The sequence below is a fragment of the Eubalaena glacialis genome, chromosome 17 (genome assembly GCF_028564815.1).
Source record: "Eubalaena glacialis isolate mEubGla1 chromosome 17, mEubGla1.1.hap2.+ XY, whole genome shotgun sequence".
In the NCBI taxonomy this organism is placed as follows: domain Eukaryota; kingdom Metazoa; phylum Chordata; class Mammalia; order Artiodactyla; family Balaenidae; genus Eubalaena; species Eubalaena glacialis.
The window spans coordinates 78,272,119-78,292,034 of NC_083732.1; the positions used below are offsets into that span (position 1 = coordinate 78,272,119).

General features: G+C 48.2%; 1 protein-coding gene across 1 annotated transcript; it reads left to right on the top strand.

Moving 5' to 3' along the window:
* Positions 1 to 742: 742 nt before the first annotated feature.
* Positions 743 to 12,730, top strand: GSDMC (gasdermin C). Its single transcript, XM_061171732.1, has 10 exons — positions 743 to 815; positions 8,297 to 8,488; positions 8,755 to 8,778; positions 8,872 to 8,919; positions 9,495 to 9,524; positions 9,817 to 9,843; positions 10,678 to 10,814; positions 11,140 to 11,269; positions 11,731 to 11,804; positions 12,491 to 12,730. The coding sequence occupies exons 1-10, from the start codon at positions 743 to 745 to the stop codon at positions 12,728 to 12,730; spliced, it is 975 nt and encodes a 324-aa protein (XP_061027715.1).
* Positions 12,731 to 19,916: the final 7,186 nt, after the last annotated feature.

The following is a 19,916-nucleotide window of genomic DNA, read 5'->3' on the forward strand; positions in this document are numbered from 1 at the left end:
CCACTGAGCAACTCTGTTCCAACACTCCTGGTGTGAACTGAGAACAAAGCTCTGGTTGCTAGGCAACCGTTACAAAAGCAGAAGGATTTCCAAAATAAAAAGCCACCCAGCATACACTTGATTCGAGTGCATTTGCACTCTTAATTTGCACCTGGTTGGAGTGCCCCCTTACCTTGGTGAGATGGTCTACTTCTTGGTTACTCTCTAATGATAGCTCTTCAAATTTTTAACTAAGCTGAGAGTATTTTTTATTCTTTCCAGAGTCCCAATGAAGAAACAAAGAGTTATGTTTCTATGCTGGGATTGCCAGCAGGTAGTGGGTGCTCAATGAATACTTGTTGAATGAATGAATGAACAAATGAATGAATGAATGAATATGTGAGCACAAGGGCCTGCTTCTGCATCTTGAGGGAATCGTGACATTGGTAGATGGATACAAACATAGTTAAACATCTATGGGATGGTTTTAAAATAGGTCCACAAATTCTTTGGTACCTCTCCCTTCAAGAGATGGAGCGTGAGGAGAGTTGGGGATAGGGACTAACTTCTAACAAATACAGGATGGCAGAATTCGCAGTGTGTGAGTAGATCGTATAAGGCATCGAAACTTTCTCCCTTCTCTCTCTCTCTCTCTCTCTCCCTCTCTCTCTGTTTCTCTGTCTTTCTCTCTCTCATCATTCACTCTGGGGGAAGCTACCTGCAATATTGTGAGGACACTCAAGCCATCCATGGATTGGCCCACATGGTAAGGACCCGAGCCTCCTGCCAACAGCCATGTGAGAGAACCGTCTTCAAAACAGATTCTCCAGCCTCAGGTAAGCCTTCTGATGAGCACGGCCTCAGCCAACGTCAACTCCAGTCACACGGAAGACCCCAAGCCCGAACCATCCAGCTAAGGCCGCTCCCAAATTCCTGACCCATGGGGACAGTGAAACATACATTAAATGTTTGCTATTTTAAGCCACTATGTTTTGGAGTGATTTGTTACACAGCAATAGATAATATAATCTTTCCTCTTTTCTGAGATGACGGCTTATAAAATATAGATTCCCTCAAGGTGTCTTCTTCACTCTGTGTCCTCAACACCTAGCATCTTGTGTGCACTCAGTAAACCATATGTAACAGCTCATTTAATGACAAGCTTGTCCCTAATCTTTTATGAAAACCTATACATACAGATTCACACACAAAAACAGAGCATAATTCACCAATAAAAAAAGGGGAATTTAAACAAAGAACCATTAGCATAACTATCAAAAAAGGAACTATTAGAAATTATTGAAAAAGTAGTTAGAATTTGTATAATCCTTCTCCCTAATTGGAGTGAGAGGGAGCTACATGTAGAAGGAATATAAGGCCTTGATGTAACCAAGGTAAGAGCAATGAACAAAGGGCACAGCCTGAGAAGTCCATTCTTCTCACAAGAAGGAAAGGGAATAGAGGGACTGAGGTCTCAGATCCCACTTGGGGGTTTTCTTGAAGTTCTCCTGAAGCAAAGTCATCAGAGGCATTCAAGCTTACAAAGGCCAGCTGGATGGCTCTTAAAGATTGTTGAAAGTGAATGGGAATAAACTATTCCTGTAACCTAAAATAAATGCCAGAATTTGCTTCTTGGGAAAAAAAAAAAAAAAGCCAGCTGGAGGAGATAACCCTTCAGTATCTTGCTGACTTGAGCTGCCCTGATTGGAAGACACCCTCCTGCCTCGCTCCCTGCACACCTGGGAGGCAGGTGGGGCGCACACTCTGCTGCCCTCTGCTGGTGGGAACAAAACCAAAGAGGAGGACAGGACACCAGCATTTCCCACATTCAGGTCCACACACTTCCCATCACCATCATCGGGATGAGACTCTCAGTTTGAGGACCGGCTACACACCTCCGTAGAGATAAGAGAGGGTGAATAATGGCAGCAAATCACTGTCTTGCTTCCTCGGTGACAATGAGGACGATGCAGATTAAAAGCTAGACTTGCCCTCCAAGCCATCTCAGATCATTGAGGGCTAACTGTACTCAAATGCAAAGACCCCCCGATGTTGGCTTTTCTTTTTAACAACCGATGTGTACTCTACTACATGTGTGAAACGTTCAAGAACAGTAGTATCTAGCCTCTGATTCCCAGTTACTCATGGTCCCACTCCAGAGGGAGGCGACATTTTAAAATATGCTCAATTATCCAAGAATAGTTAAAATTTTTAAAGAGCAATTTAAACATCCCAAAAGAGAGAATCACATTTTTCTCTTCTTCCCACCCACTGCTTTTAAGTCTCCGTAAGGCCATGATACCAAGGATACAGCCTCTAAAACTCCAGGTTACTATTGCCATTATTTCATTTCATTCAAGGAAATCTTATTGAGTATCAGCTATGTGCTAGATGCCATGGTAGGATCCTATATACCTTATTTAATTTGATCCAACAGCAATGCAATAAGATGAGAAAAATGAAGCTTAGAGAATTTGAATTATCTACCAGAGGTCACAAAGCAGGTGATGTGTCCAACTCCAAACCCAGATCCTTACATCCGTCCCCACCGACCAGTCACAATAGTCCTCTAAGTATTTGAAGACAATCTTTGTTTCTACCAAGACAGTGAATCCCAAGATTTTTCACCACCCCTGCTTTCCTATGTGTTGATCAAGGTTCCAAGATTTTGAAAGAGTTTAATTGCCTGGCAGAATTTATCTAGAAATAATATTTCCCTGCTTCTTGAAAGACATTTAAAGCTGTCAACCCGGGCTTTTGCTCAGCATGAAATAATCAGATTTATCACAGAATCCATAGTAATCCCGGCATAAGCAGTTGACATTTTACCAAGTCACAGCTTCTCTGAAACACTGAAAATAGCTCTAAGTTCCCCCCATAATTCAGGTCTTACCTCCTAGAGATTTTTTAAGGAAGACACTTAATACAATCAATGTCACGTTTAAGAGGGAGATTCTATTCTGAGGATATAAAAAGAAACCAGTGTTAACGCCCTCTGCCATTGTCCCATTTCTCCCAGCTCATTCCCTGTAAACCCAGCAGGGAGGAAGCTGGAAGAGGGAGGAAGGGAGAAGTGGGGGAGGGCAGGCAGGAGAGCAGAGATGGGATTGAGGAGATGTCTTTATTTCAGTAGGTCCCAAAGCAAATAAAGGAAGGGAAGTCTGGCATCCCCAACAAGCTTCCAGCTGCTTGACAATGCTGCCACCCTCTGGCCTAAATTGGACATGCGTGAGATAATATTGTCAGTCACCGTCTTTCATTAGATGAACCACAAAGATGAAATCCTATATACCAATAAAGTTTCAAAAAACAAAATTACGCTCCAAGGTCTTCCTGGGATCTATTTAAACTATAATTCGGTATATTCCCTTTTTAAGCTCCTACCATCTAGTGCCTGGACAATTAGAGAAACTTCTTCAATGTTCTCCCTACCCTTCTGACCCATTCCCCCACCAGCAGCCAGAGTCTCCACTGACTTTGAACTGGAAGACAAATTTTGTTTGGGACAAATTTGTTCCTCTGGCGCATGAGGGATCCACAACTGGCAGCCTGCAAGCCCAGGTTCAGCAGCTCAGATTTTGTGTGTGCATGTCCAGAGCCGTGTTTGAAATGGCTTTATGGGGGGGCACCCCCTATCTCCTCAGTCTACCGCCAACCTCTCCCACATGCCCGGTACAGACATGCACATCCCTTCACAGGTTTATTTACCCATGTGGCCCCTGAAGTCAGGAAAGCTCACTTCCCTGAAGACAGGAAATTCACGTCCACCTGGACCCCCAAAATGTGACCTTATTTGGGAAATAGAATCTTTGCGGATGTAATGAGTTAAGCTAAGAAGAGGCCATCCTGGATAAGAGTAGACCCTAAATCCAATATGACTGGTGTCCTTATAAGAAGAGACACAAAGACACACAAGGAAGAAGGCCGTGTGAAGATGGAGTCAAAGACCAGCGTGATGCAGCCACTAGCTGAGGAATTTCAAAGATTGTCAGTGACCACCGGAAGCTAGAAGAGGTGAGGAAGGATTCTCCCTACAGCATGCAGAGGGAACACTTCCCTACGGACTCCTTGGAATGTATTTGGGGAGCAAGAGAGATGGCCAACAGAATATAAAAAGTTCGACTTTAACAGAAGGAAGTTCCCAAAGATTTGTAAGAGCCAAAGCAAGAATGAGAGTTTAGCTAAAAGTGAAGACGATAATCACAGAACAGAAGCACCTTAGAAATAACTAGAAATCATCTAATTGAAAAAAACTCATTTCACAAAAAGGAAAAATCACAAAATAACTCACCTGTATCCCTCATCTCTCCCGTATTTTCAACCTCTCCCTCTTCACTGATAGTTCCCATCAGTTTTTAATCTCGCTCAAATGAAGATAAAGTTCTCACCCAACCCTTCAACCCCCTCGAGTTACTTACTGCCTTATAACGATCTTCTTTTCCCCACCAACAGGAAGGGAACTTTAGAGACGTCTACACCTGCCACTATTTCTCAGTGCACGGCGACGAGACTTCAGGGCCCATCACTCCATACAAACAGATCTTGCTAACCTCCCCAAACGACATCCATGTAGCTAAATCTCATGTGTATGTTGAATTCACTTTTTTACATTTCTCAGCAGCATTCAAATCTTTCGGCCACTTTCTCCTTCTTGAAAAACACTCCTTCCATAACATGGGTGATTCCTCCCTGGTGTTTCCTCCTAGCTTTAGCCATCTGCATTCGTTCTCTGTTGTTGTTTAACAAATTACCACCAGTTTAGCAGCTGGTGGTAATTTGTTAACAATTTGTTAGCAACATTTATTTATTACCTCACAGTCCGTAGATCAGGATTCCAGACAAGCTTGCCTGGGCTCCTTGCTGAGGGTCTCACACAGTCAATGTCAAGGTCCTGGAGGCTCTGGGAAGAATTTGTTTCCAAGCTCATTCAGGCAGAATCCAGTTCCTTGAGGCTGTAGGACTGAGGTCCCCATTTCCTTGCCGACTGTCTGCTGGGGGCCTCATTCTCCACTCCTTATGGTTGCCCATATTCCTTCTCATGTGGCCCCTCCATCTTCAAGATTAGCAACAGCTTGTGGAATCCATCTCATGCTTGGAATTCCTTTGAATTGTTCTGCCATCAGCTGAAGGAAATTCTCCTCTTTTAAGGATGTATTTGATTCGGTTGGACCCATCAGGATAGCACTGTGCTTTATGACCAGCCGTGCCATATAACATAACATAAACCCATGAGTGACGTCACAGTCACAGGATCTGGGGACCAAGGCATGGAATCTTGGGGACCGCTATGAAAAATTCTGCCCACCATACCACCTCATTTTTAGTTTCCTTTCCTGGTTCAACCTTCTCCAACCACCCTTAAATGTTGGGGAACCTCAGAATTGGTCTCAGGTACACTTCCTCCATATACTGCCTCTAGATCTAGATCAACCTTCTCTATCCTCATGCCTTCAATTACCATTTATAGAGCAATCTCTCCCAAATTCACATCATCAACCCAACTTCTCAACTCCAAGACCATTACTTCAAGCTACCTATTTGACACTTTCACTGGGAGGTCTCACAGACTTTTCCAATTCAATATGCCCCAAAACTAATAAAAGATCCTCCTCCCCCAAGCCTGACTGTCAGCCACTGCTTCTCAAAGCATAGCACTACCAGAACCCAGGGGCACAAGCCAGAAACTTAAACCCAGCTGGGTCAGATCCCTTACCCAGTCTTGTTCTACATCACTCTAAATATTCATTCCATCATCAAACTGTTAAAGATTTGATTAGATATTTATCCAAAGGATATAATATGAATGACAAAGAAGAATCTGAAAAGATGCTCAACATCATAAGCCATCAGCAAAATGCAAATCAAAATGACAGTGAATTACCAATTCATACCCACCAGGATGGCTATACTCAAAAAAAGCAAAACAGCTATAACAAGTCCTCAACAAATGTTTGTTTCATGGAAGTAGAACTCAGTTTTCTGAGTCATCTCAGTTTTCATGGTCATCTCCAAGTTGGAAAATCAGTCTTATGGTTTTCCACCCAGGAAACCCCAGGTTCGCTCTTCATAAACACTCACCTTGCCAAAGGGGTTCCTATATTCTTCTTGGACAGAGAGTCACGAGTAATACAAGTAATCATCTCTTTCCTCATCCTCAATTTACTTTTGAGATATTTGGAGGGTCCTGCCCTCCTACCACCTCCTCCTTCTCATTTAACCTCTTCCTGCCCCCATCCTGGTCCATCCCTCCACCTCCTAGGACCCCTCCCATTCCACAGAAACTAGGGCCAGGCCTCGGGGCAGCGGTGGCAAAGGCAGGGGCCATCTGCCCTGCTCTCCGGACGTATGTGTGCCTTTAGGACCCCATCCCCCATCCCAGCAAACACACACTCACCTATTCGGAGGATGGGACCTCTCATGGTGCCTAGAAGCAAAATTAAATTCCCCACCCAAGAGTTAGTCGGAGGTCAGAGACTGTGCTGAGGGCACCAGGAGAAGGTAGTATTATTAAAGGTCATGAGGAATGATAAAGTGCTTTTAATTAAGGGAGGAGAAAAATGGATCCTCATTCTCAACAATATCGTGTTTTTGCAAGTGTTGCAAAGTATGAACAGAAAGAAGTTAGATGAAAGGTTAACCTCACAGAAGTGCCTGCAAGTCATGTGTTGACCACTAGGGGAGGAGTGGGGCTTGCTTGATATTAACAAAATTTAGGCCTAAGGGTGAAGAGAAGGAACATTACAATGTTGTCCAGTGCAGTAAACATTGGACCTACATGAACTAATTTAATCCTCATAACAAACCAAAAAGGGAAATAATGTGCATAACAGATCAATCATTTGCCAGAGCACTTGCTGTGTAACTGGTAAAAATGTGAATCCCTCATTGGGTTTCAGCTGTTGGGGAAATATAATTAGAATCTCCCAATCCAGAAAATCTGTCCACGAAGGTAATAGAGAAAGAAAATAATGTTATCATTAAATAAGCATTAAAACAGAATGTGGTGCCTGTCATAAGCAATCCAGTAAAAGATTGCAAAAACAGAAAGAAATCTCATCCTTGCGTACATAGCCCCACAGATACAACCAATTACATAGACTTATTTTCAAGATAAATAATAACTAGTCCTCTGGTAAGAAGCCTTGACAGAACCGTCTATCACACGTAGTTTATCCTGACTTTACCTGGTAATCGAAGTGACCACCTGTTAGCTAATTGGTTTTATCCAGAAGAAAAACAAACTTTTAACTTTTACAAGAGGAAGTAGATTTGTACCCTGGAACACATGCCCACTGAATTTAGGTTCTGCCCTTCCACAGAAACTGGGAGGGGTGATACTAGGTGCTTACATTTCAAAGAATAGCTCTCAGGTTCTTGAGAAAGACTTTCCTGGGTCCTAAAGCTGAGTTTTCAGAAGGATTTATATACATTTCCAAGAGAGGAGAAAGTGCTTACACTTTTACCGAAGTTTTCTAAAATAAAGGTTCTAAGGAAAAGGAGGGGAAGGAAATCTCTTCCCTGATTTTCAACTGGGAGAAATAAGCCTCATATTTTTAATTTGTATTTGTTCTTACACAGCCTTCCCATCTGTATACTGGAAATGAGACCATCTCTCCAGAGTTGATGTGAAGATTAGAGAAAAATGTCTGACAAAGTGATGGACACAAGCATATCTTCATCATCTCCAGGTCACCTGGATCTTTCAGAGACAACACGATCAGGTCTCTGCCAGCTCATAAACCCCCTCACCCAAGTGTCCTCCTCCTCCAGTGATCCCCTCCTCCCACCCGCTTGCCCCTCATAGAAACTTCCTTAAGAATCTCCTACACCCTGTGTCCTCAGCCCCTCCCTGGCACCCACGCCTCGACCCACTGGAGTCTGTCCTCCAGTGAATTTACCCCACGTACATCACCAAGGAACACACACTTGATTATTCCCTCCTTGGAGCTCTCTTCTCCCTGGATATTACGACACCATGATCTATGGGCTCTCCATTTATGAGACCGTTTCCGTAACAGTCCTCTAGGTCAGAGGGCATGATGATCACGTGAGGTGCTTACTTAACATGCAGGTTCCAGGTTCCTCTTTCGAGAATCTGATTCAGAAGAAACAGAGTGAGGTCAGGGATTCTGAGTTTTAACAATCATCCCAGGTGATTCTGATGCAAGGGGTCCCCAGGCCACACTGAGGAAAGCTGTCCCACCTGATCCGGAGGAGGAAGCTGGGGACGGGCTGGGGGGGACTACAGGTGCAGGGAGGTGAAAGGATGCAGCAGGAATAACCTGGGCTCTCCTGACCTGGCTTCTTCCCCATCCAGACGTTCTTCTCATCTCAGATGATCACAAGCGGAAAACCTTTCCGGAAGGTGAGTTCCAGAGCTGGGCAGGTTCTCCTCCTACACCTCGGGCCCTGCTGAACTCTGACCCCCTCCGGATGCTAACAGCAGCCCTGCAAGGGGCTCAGCCCCACAGGGAAGAGTCCCCCAGCCAGGCTCCTCCACTGCCTCCTAGTCTCCTGTGCCCTTGACCCAGACACAGCCTCTGGCCACAGGGACAGCCACCTTTCTCCTTTGAGCCCTGAAGTAGAGTCATGGGGCGGGGGTCGGTATTCGCTAAGGCTCCATGTCTTCAGGCATTGTGTCAGCTGATGGTGTTGAGTGGTAAGAAATAAGAGGGGGGGGCAGTTAGAGAGGTGGGGGGAGGAGGGAGGGGGTGGGAGAGGAGGCGGGGAGGGGAGAATAAGTCTGTGAGGGAGCACGTCTGCTTCTCCTTCCAGAGAAACTGCAGATGCAGATAGCAGGTGAGTGGGTCATTTTAGAGCCGGGAAAGTGGGATCTGATCCCTCCACCAGGAATAACCTGGGCTCTCCTGACCTGGCTTCTTCCCCATCCAGACATTCTTTTCATCTCAGATGATGATAAGCGGAAAACCTTTCCAGAAGGTGAGTTCCTGAGCTGGGCAGGTTCTCTGTCTACACCTAGGGCCCCACTGAACTCTGACCCCCCTCTGGATGCTAATAAGAGCCATGCAAGGTGTTCAGCCAGCAGACCCAGAGGGAAACTAACCTCCTCCTCCACAGCCTGCCAATCGCTTCTGTCTTTTACAAGCCATAGACTCTTGGGGCCACAGAGGAAGCCACCTTTCTCCTTTGAATACCGGTGTGTGTGTGTGTGTGTGTGTGCGTGTGTGTGTGTCTTGGGGGAGCGGAGGTTAACTCTTGGTGAGTGAGTCCTGCTTGTCTTTCCAGAAGAGCGTCAGCTGCAATCAGCGATGGGTGAATGGGTGATTTTACAGCCAGGAAAGTGGGATCTGATCCCTCCCTGAGGCCTCTTGTCACAACTAGAATGCCACGTGATTGCCTCTGCTGTCCTTACCCAAGTCGCTGGGTCTGGCCCCCTGGGAGGGAAGGGGTAGATAGAAAGGGGACGGGGGTCAGGGAAGTAGGGGGCAGAAGGTCAGAGGAACCGAGTGCCTTCAGAGACTAACTCTTGGGTAAGGATTTAATTTCTCTTCTAGGCACCATGAGAGGTCCCATCCTCCCAGTGGGTGAGTGTGTGTTTCCTGGGATGGGGGATGGGTCCTAATGGCACATATACATCTGGAGAGCAGGGCAGATGGCCCCTGCCTTTGCCACCGCTGCCCCGGGGCCTGGCCCTAGTTTCTGTGGAATGGGAGGGGTTCCACACGGCCAAGGAGGGGGAGGGACAGATGGGGATGGGGGCAGGAAGAGGTTAAGCAAAAGGGAGAAGGCGTTAGGAGGGCAGGACTCTCCAAAATGTCTCAAAAGTAAAGTTGGGGGATGAGAAAGGGAGATGATCACTTGTGACTCTCTTTCCAGGAAGAATAGAGGAACCCACTGGCCAAGGTCAGTGTTTATTACGGGGGAAGCTGGTACTTCCTGGGTGGGAGACTGCAAAGCCAACTACCCAAAAAGTGGCTTGCATGCAACTTACAAAACTGAGCTCTACTTCCAAATCGACGCTTTGTTCAGCCCCATTCATTCATTCATTCGTGCATGCACGCAACAAACACTTGTTGAAGACTTATTGGGCAACAGGCACTATTGTGAGCAGTGGGCATACGGCCGTGGACCAAACAGAAATGTCTGCCTCACTGGACCTCTCCCTCTCAGCAGATCAGCTGGAGGCCACCTGAAGTCTCCTAGGAGAAGCAGAGAACCCCCAACTCCATTCCTTGCTTAATTTTGTGTTGGGTCATAGACGATACAGGCAGAATTACATGATAAGAAGGGTAGTTCATGTGTGCCAACTACTCTCCCCAGCATTTTACATACATGAACTCATTTAATCCTCATAACCTTCCCACTAAACAGATGTGGAAACTGAGCCCAGAGCACCTAAGATTCTCATCTCTAGAGCCCAACGCTAGAATCCACGTTATTCTAGACGTGTCCCAGAAAAGAGCACTTGGTCATTTTCTTCCACTTCCCACGACCTCTTTCCAGAATCTCCTTCTCTCCTCCCTGCCTTCTACCCACCCGGGTCCCTTCACAGCACTAGGATTGCCCATCTTTTTAGCCTATTATGATAGCTCCATCCCCAGAGCTCAAACATGCCACCTGCAGAGATGCTTTTGGTTGGTAGATAAATGAGATGGAGGTGCCTGGCTTATCACGCCATGGATGTTCTAATCAGATAACTGTCCCCATTTTCTGGTTGATGTTGATGCCTGAGGACAGATTTCAAGCACTTACAAAAGGAGGTTTCCAGGGAAATGGAGGCAATGGCCCAGCTCCCAAAGGACATTCAGGATGCTATTCTCCATATCCTGGCCAGGCTCAAGGACCAAGAGGCTCTGCAGGACCTCATGGACATGGTGGGGGTGGGGTCCCACTCTACCTAAGGCTGATCAAAGTTGTGAAGGGGCAGGTTTAGGAGATAGACTGCCAAGATACATGGGGAAGGAGGGCTGCAGAAGGGGGTCCCAAACACTGGTCCAGGCACAATGACCAGGTCCAGGGCATGCAGCCCACATGCTGAAGCTGCTTGGAATCTGGGGGGGAGGTGAAGATCCCACCCCCTCCCACCTTGGTTAATCACTTGTAGACTCAAAAGATACAGGCAAAACTGTAAAACAACATCACTATTGCTATTACTATTATTGTTGTTGTTGTATTACTAATAATACCGGTTTCCTATAGTTGGATCGGGGCCCCCTGGATCGTCTGGACAGCTTTGGTGGCACCTTCCTAAGTGAGATGCAAGAGAACTCAAGAAATCTATGGCTCACGTTAAGACTGCACATCATTTACCTCCTTAAAGCCATATTGGGTAAGAGTGATTTGAGGGAAATATGGGAACGTCACAAATTTGGCCTCTAGACCCAAAAAGGACGGGGTTAGATGCCACCCACCTCTCTAAAACCCTTTCTAATACCATGGTCTTCATCTCACATCACACCTCTCTCCAAGGTCAGGAGGGGTCAGCGAGATAAATTCACCATATGATACAGAACCAGCCCGGGATCTAGAAAGACCAGCTCAAGTTCATCCAACCTATCATTGGGTGTGGATGATTCCAGGCTCCAGCCTAGAATCCCACCCCCTGGACCATGTTACGTAGCATCCTGGAGACCATCCCAAGAGCAGGAGGAGGGAACTTGACTTTCAAGTCGAACGGGTTTTATTCCTCTGCCTTCGGGTTCCCCCCTCATGGGGTCTCCTAGTTCACAGTAGGGAAGAAAAATCTGACTCCTCATCACTCTCTCTCCCCAAATGTCCCCTCGTTCCCAGTGCTGAGTGGCACCCAACATGAGCTACAGGCCTGGTCCATGGAGAAGAGGATCCTGCTCCAGCAGCGGGAGCTGGTGAGAAATCAATCCCCAGGGGCCAGCCTCCAGGGATGGGGGTGAGGGGACCAGGGATAAGAATGATCCTGAGGAAAGAGAGGTGACATAAGATTCTGTTGAGAGGGGAGAAAGGATCCCGTGTGGCCACCGGGAATTCTCCGGCTGCCTCTCCCTCTGGGGAGCAAGCCCGGTGGGTGTGAGTCTACCTCAGGGGGGTCTCCGTCTCCATGGCAACCCCAGCAGAGGGCACCCACAGTTCTAAAAGAGCCACATAGGAATACAAGTTTGGGGGGCTCAGGGGATCTGAAACACCTCTGCTTTTCTCACACAGTTACCATTTGCAAATTGCTCTTTCTCTCTCCACATACATGTATACGTGAGTACATATGTGTGCACAGACGCATGCACATACACACACACATTGCACACACGTACACATACACATGTAATTCCAGATACCACTATTCTGCAAGGTCAATGTTAGTATCACCATTTAGCAGCTGAAGAACCAAAGCGCAACAATTTCCAATAACATATCCAAGATCACACTGATCACAGGACAGGACAGGATGAGACTCCTGGTCCCCTTGACTCCATGACTTTGCCTCTTCCATGACCCGGTGAGGCCCCTGGCTCTCGGGACAGAAGGTTTTGTCTCCCGATCTCAAAGGCTGACCTGCAACACCTGACCTCATTTCTTCCAGGTGAAGAGCATCCTGGAGCCCAACTTCAAGTACCCTTGGAACATCCCCTTCACCCTGGACCCCAAGCTCCTCATCCCACTGCAGGAAGAGGGGGTGGCCGTCACCTTCAGCCTGCTGGAGGAGTGCAGCCTGAGGGTGGCTCCCGACAGCCCCAAGGGGACCTGGGACCTGGAGGCCGAGAAGCCCTTGTTCGCCCTGTACGGGTCCCTCTCAGCACTGCAGCAGCTGGCCGAGGCCTGAGCCCTCCCCAGGGCGCTCAGTCCAGAGAGGCCTGGCCACACCCCCGTCTGTGCTGTGAGCATCCTTGGTGCTCAGGGAGCCTGGGGCCATGCTTCTCTGCCTCTCCAGTTTGGGCGGACAGGGACCAACAAAGACTCGAGGGAACATTCTGGGGTGACGGAGATACTCTGTATCTTGTAAAAGGTTTTTGCATTTGTCAGAACTCAACAAATAGCATCTAAAGATGTGAGCACTTTACTGTGTGTTAATTTTACTTCAAACCAATGTACACAAATATTGAACTCTCATTAATATGCACTCTGAATTGTATTGGGTAAAGTGAACTATGTCTGTAACTTACTTTGAAATGTATCAGAAAAGAAGGTGAATTGATGGATGGATAAATATGTGATCAAGGAAATGTGGTGAAATATCTAAAACAGGAGTTCTTTTTTATTCTTGAAATGTTTTTGTATGTCTGGAATTATTTCAAAATAAAAATTACCCCCCCCACACACACACAATTATATCTGTGTGTCCATCAGTCATCCTGTGAGTTTTCCTGACTGTGCCTTCTGAGCTGTGGATTAGGTTCTTCATCATTTAAGGAAGATTCACTCATATCATTAAACACGTTATACATACTGTTTGTTGAATTCTCTGTTTCAGTCACCAAATGTCCTTTGGGTCCTCTAAATACATTTTATCTTGTCTAATTGCTCTAATCTCTCCTTTTTCCCTTTGCTTTCTCTGAGATCATAGCAGGTCTTTCCTTGATGTCTGTGATTTCAACCCTCAACTGCAATTATCATTCTATCGCTTTTCTAATTTATTAGTTCAGAAATTGTCATTCTGATATTCAATTTGTTTCCTCAGCTTTGCAATCTCCCTTTTCACTTAATTCTGTTGTTTCATCTTCTCATCTTTGAGGTCTTGCTTTATTGAGATGATTTTGCTTCGATACAAAATAATTAAGATAATGTGTGCTTTTCTTTTTTTTAAATTAATTTATTTATTTTTGGCTGCATTGGGTTTTCACTGCTGCACACAGGCTTTCTCTAGTTGCAGCAAGGGGGGCTACTCTTCGTTGGGGTGCACAGGCCTCTCATTGCCGTGGCTTCTCTTGTTGCGGAACACGGGCTCTAGGTGTGCGGGCTTCAGTAGTTGTTGCTCGCAGGCTCTAGAGCGCAGTCTCAGTAGTTGTGGCACACGGGCTTAGTTGCTCCACGGCATGTGGGATCTTCCCGGACCAGGGCTTGAACCCGTGTCCCCTGCATTGGCAGGCGGATCCCTAACCACTGCACTGCCAGGGAAGTCCCGGTGTGCTTTTCTTTAACCTAACTTTTCTACCTGAATGGATTCTTCCACTGTCTTTTTTCCCTATAGTGTTTGCACAGATGCTGTGTCACCCTTTTTTTATTCATCTTGCTCGTCCCCAGCCTGAGTGGCTCTGTCCAAACCCTCTATCTGCACAAAGACGGCGGGGTAGTAAGTGTTTCTTTCTTGCCCACCACCAGAACTGAGACCTGTTTCTCTGCTGCTGCAAATTATTGTTTGGAGCCTGTTCCTACTGGCTACGGTCATGGCATGAAAAAGGAGAGGACTCCCCTGGGCTCTGAGGAGTCCTGGATGGCTGGCCTGGGCTCCGTCCTGTCTTGTATGGATTGGCTAAATGCCCCGGGCTTGGGTTCCCTCACCTCAGCAGAGGCATTTGCCTCTCTCCACACAGAACACCTCTCTGCATCTTCAGAGAGGTCAGTGTGTGTGTGCGGAGGGGCTCGGGGTCTTAGCTTCCTTGAGAGCATTCACCTGGCTTCCCTGGGGGAGAAGAGGTGAGTCAGCACCTGGGCAAGACACTCCGTCGCTGAGAACCGGCTACAGGTGTGGCTATCACTTTTCATTAATACAGGTTTGCTTCCCCCAAACACTTGCTTGTGGTCAGTGTCGCCCCTCTTCCCAGAAGCCATGCCCAGACTTGCCCTCCTCCAATCCAGTTTCTCCCCTCCCCACAACATCTCAGCCAAGCAGACGAGGGGGAAAAGATTTATTTTTAAAAACTCTCGGGACTTCCCTGGCAATCCAGTGGTTAAGAATCCGCCTTCCAATGCAGGGGACGTGGGTTCGATCCCTGGTCGGGGAACTAAGATCCCACATGCTGCGGAGCAACTAAGCCCGTGTGCCACAACTAGAGAGCCCGCATGCCACAACTACAGGGCCCACGTGCTCTGGAGCCCGCACACCACAACTAGAGAGAATCCCATGTGCCTCAACGAAAGATCCTGCATGCCTCAACGAAGATTCCGTGTGCTGCAACTAAGACCGGATGCAGCCAAAAATAAATAAATATTAAAAACAAAACAAAACTCTGGCCTTGGGCTAAGAGCCTGTAAAGTGGTGCACGGCACTTCAGCCTCCTCCTGTTCCCCAAGAAGATCTTGTCCGACTCACGTTTTCTGTTCTCTCCTGTGTTGAAATGTCCTTGGATTTTTTTTTGTTTGTTAATGATCGTGATAATTAACTCTGGGTGCTTAACATTTCCTCTTTTCTCTTTCCATCCAGCAAAAAGACAACAAAAGGATACATTCCAGAAGTCTCTCCTGTCACTAGTGGGGCACAGAAGTGGCCAGAGAGCCCTTTTTTCATAGAAAGTTCCAGTTCACCCCCCAGACAGCCTGCACCGCTCCGCTCTCCTCATCTTCTCTCCGAGCTGGGAGTTGTGAGCGAGGTCTTTCCCGATTGACTCCCTTCTCCCAGTGCTTCTGTAGCAGGCAGGAGACTAGAAGATTCTTCCTGGGGGCCTGGCACAAGAGAAAAACCTACTGGGACTTTCCTGGTGGTCCACTGGTTAAGACTCCACACTCCCAACGCAGGGGACCCCGGTTGGATCTCCGGTCAGGGAACTAGATCCCGCGTGCCGCAACTAAAGATGCCGCAACGAAGATCCCACACGTGGCAACGAAGATCCTGCGCGCCGCAACTAAGGCCCAGAGCAGCCGATAAATAAATATGAAAAAAAAAAAGAAAAAAGACCTACTGATATTTGTGCCTAACACAAATACATGAAAATGAGCCCATACCAAAACATTTTGAGGACATTTCAGAACATGTGGGATGAAGTGAAAATCCAGGGGGAGAAACAGGTTATTTTAAAAAGATCTTATATGAGAATGACTTTAAAATACAACCACACAGCAAACTAGAGGCAATGGAGCAATGTCTTCCTAAATTTTGATGGAAAATTATTTCCAGTCTGGAAGTCTATATCATGTTTGAAGGTAGAATAAGGGCATTTTCAAACAAAGTTTTTTAAAACAATGACTGCCCATGTTCCCTTTTCCAGAAAGATGTAAGAGAATGTGAAACACCAAAGTGAAAGAGAGAAACATGAGGAAGACGCTGGCTACTGAGAAAGGAGATTTAGTGTGGAAGAGAGACAGGGGGATTCCCAGGATGACACTCAGTGCCAGGCCAGAGGACAAAAAGCCCTGACCTGAACAGATAGGAAGGTTCCCGGAGAGATTTCTCCAGGAAGATGAAATTGATTTAAATAAAAAAATATACCTTGAATCTGAACATAATAGGAAGAGATTTAATCATTTGGCAGAGTTTGGATTTAATTAGATATAAATACATAGAAAATAGAAAAAAAAAATAAAGAAAAAAACGACGATGAGAAACTATCAAAATCCTACAGGAAAGGAAAAATAATTAGTTTACTAATAGCTGAGTAGAGTTTACAGAGTCACAATAATATTAAAGAACAAAGAGAATTACAACTCTATTGAGAGGATGAGGGATGGGACTTGTGTGTGGTGTAGAGGAAGAGGGGCCCCTAAATCCTCATCTTCCCTGGTGTAAGTCCATGGATAATGCCTACAACTCAGCAAGCTTCTTATTTAATCGATGACAGATACAAAAGCCCACACCTTGTATTATCGTAATACATTTTGTGGGCCCTGGACACCGTGCCCTAATGGAGAAGTCAGCCCCTCACTTCCCTCCCCCGCTGCCCCCTTGTATTCATTTATATGAAATATCTAGAAAAGGCAAATCCATAAAGTCCATCAGTGGTTGGGGTGATAAAAATGTTCTAGGATTGACTGCAGTGGAGGTTCCACAATGCTGTGAATATACTAAAAAGCCACTGAAGTGTACATTTCCAATGTGTGGATTGCATGGTGTCAACACAGTCCTTTAAGAAAGAGAGAGAACAGAGGCAGCTACCAAGACAAGCAACAAAAAGAGTTCAAAGCGATGCCTCTGGGGAGAAGCCACAGAGGAGATGGGGCTGACGGGGAACGGGAGAGTCTGAGTTTTAAAAAAAAAGAACTTGAGCACAATTTGATTCTTTAAACCACGTGAATGTATAACTTTGATTAAAGAAAGAAAAACAGAGCATAAATATTAGCGTACGTCTAAACGCCCTTGTTGAAAGCTGGAGAATCACCTCCATGGGTCAGGGTCAGGGTCAGGGTCAGGGTCAGAGGGAGGGGTGGGAGACCCCGCCCCCCAGGGGCCACGACCGCGGGGCGGGGGCGGGGCTGGAAACCCCGTGGCCTGGGCAGGGGTCCTAGAGAGTTCCTTCGTGGGGCGCAGCCTGCGGTCCAAGACTGGCACGGCCGCCACGCCACGGCTCGCGGGGACAGCCGGCCCGGAGCCTCAGGTAGGGACTGGGTGGGGCGCGGGGTGGGAGGCCGCACCCGGGTCCTGGGGGCGCGGCGGGGTTCAGCGCGAGGGCGCCCCACAGCGGCCCCGCGGGGGAGGTCAGCCCCGGCTCCCTCCGCCCTCTCCCCGAGCTTCCCTCCCTTCTCGGGACCCCTCTCCTTTGGAGAGCGTCTCTCTCTGTCTCTCCATGAGGCTGAACCCCCATGGGGTGGCGCGTGCCCCAGGCTGTCCCCCCAGGGTCCTCTCAACGCTCCCACCCTGAATTCCTCACCGTCTCCTGGAAGGCCCGACGGCGACTCCTCCCCGCGCTCGTGCGACGTGCCTCCGGCGCCCCCTGCAGGCCCGATGCAGGAACGTCTGCGGGCCGCTCCTTTGCCTCCTGCTGCTTCCCGCACCCCGGCCACGTGGTCACCTTCCTCCGTAAAAACATTAAAATTACCATTTAAGACTGTACTGGCCCACTCCCAACCATACGTTAAATTTCTCTTTGGCCTTAAGTGTATTGCTATACAGATGACTATTCTAATATTAAGTATTATGACATTCTCTTAAGAGCTAAAAGTTTTTCTTTCTTCTAATTTTAAATAAATTAAAACATTTTTGTGGGCCCTGGGCACCATGCCTCATGGAGAAGTCAACCCCTCACTTCCCTCCACCCCCCTTCCCCCCGGCAGGGGACAAGTCTGTCCCCTCGGGCTGGAGCCCATGGTCGCGCCCTCTGGATATAAGCTCTTCAAGTCTTCCATTTCCACTCGGCTGGGCTCCCGGCTGCCCAAGCTCTCGTCCTAAAACACACGCACTGGTGTGCAGTGCCGCAGCCCTGCTCACGAGCCCTCTGTGGCTCCCAGTGCCCTCCGAGGTAAGGTGCCCACTGCAAGGTCAAGTGCTATCAAAGACTACGGACAAAACGCTACTGGAGTCCGGAGGAGGGAGGGGTAGTTAGAGGATCGTCCTAGATGCATCTACCCAGAAACCCAATGATGTGGGCTGGGAGAAGAGAGGACTCCCTGTTCCCTTCCTGTTCCACCCGCATCTCTTCTCCCCGTCTTTGGACCGTGCCTGGGCCCCGCTGCCCGGGAAAAGGAGGCGGGGCCAGACCGCAGAGGGTAACAGCTTATTAACCTGTGCCAGCGCTGTTCTAGGTTCTTTACAAACAGCTCGTTGGTCCTGGTCACAATCCCACAGAGGAGGTATTACTATAGATAATAATAATCTATAAATATTTTATGTAAATATGCATAAAGTTCCACTTAATAAATGAGGAAACCAAGACATAGAGTAACATTCCCAGGGGAACAGCTGTTCCAAAACTGAGGAGTCCTTGGTCCTCGAGTTTCTTGGGGTCCCACGCAGGCAGGTGGGGGGGTGACTGGAGGGGTGTTTCCGGGGGGTTTGACCACCTGTGATTTCCACCTACAGGCTGACTTTAGCACCCAGCTGCGGGCATCAGGAGCAGTCTTCCCAGGGCGCCCCACTCCTCTCTCTGTTAGAAGCTCAGCCGGCTGGCAGCCTTCACCAAGGCCCCCGCATCCACAGCCCTGGATGACACCCGCTCTTCTTAGCCCTCAAGGAATATGTCATCCCTGTTCTCGAGGGGCACCAAGAGCTTGGTCAGAGAGCCGGGCAGGAAAGGCGAGCTGGTGCCCATGGACAGCCTGGCCAGTGCCCTGCGCCTGCGCCCCTTCTGCCTGGTGAGGAAGAAGCACAGATGCCACCTGTGGCCTTGGGACGCCCCCCTCATCCCCACGGACTTCTCCCTCGTGGATGCACTGGAGCCCGGCTCCCCCATCCCAGGTACCTTCAGGTGGGGCTGGCAGGCAGCAGAGTGGGGGGGCTGCAGGGCAGCTCGAAAAAAGATCCACGTGGGTGAGAAAGCTGACACCCTCCTCCTGGGCACACAGAGCCCCCGGGCCTGCCTGGCCTGGAGCCACACCGCAGGCACCCCGGCTGGCCCATGCCTTCCGTGTGGGCGAAGGATGAACCGTTTTCTTCCTCCTGTCCCGGCTGTGTGATAGTTAATGATCATCATAATTTCAATCACCATAATGGCTAACAAGGATGAGTGCTTGCTGTGTGTCAGAGACCATGTTGGCAATTCCTCAGTTAATCCTGACAACCACCCTTGGAGGAAGACCCTGTCATTCTTCCATCCCTTTTGTAGATGGGGAAACTGAGGCTCCAGGAGTTAGGTGGCTTCTTGCGCAGGGTCACACCCAGCCAGTAAGTGGCGGAGGCCAAACTGGAGCCCGAGGCTGAGGCTTAGCCACACTCAACCCTGCCTCCCTGGCTTCAGCCTGGACCTCTCTCTCTGCAGGGGTGAGCCGCAGCGAACCCATCCACCTCCGGGAGATGGTGGCAGGAGCCGTGACGGGGGGCGTGAGCGTGGGCACCGGGCTGCAGGGGAGCGTGGCGGGGAGCGGCATGGTGAGCCGCAGCTCTGCTCTGGCTGTGCAGACCCTCAGGGCTCCCCCCAACACCTGGGAGACGCTGGTGGAGAAGAGGTGAGAGTTGGGGCACATCAGCCAGGCGGGCTGGGCTCTCC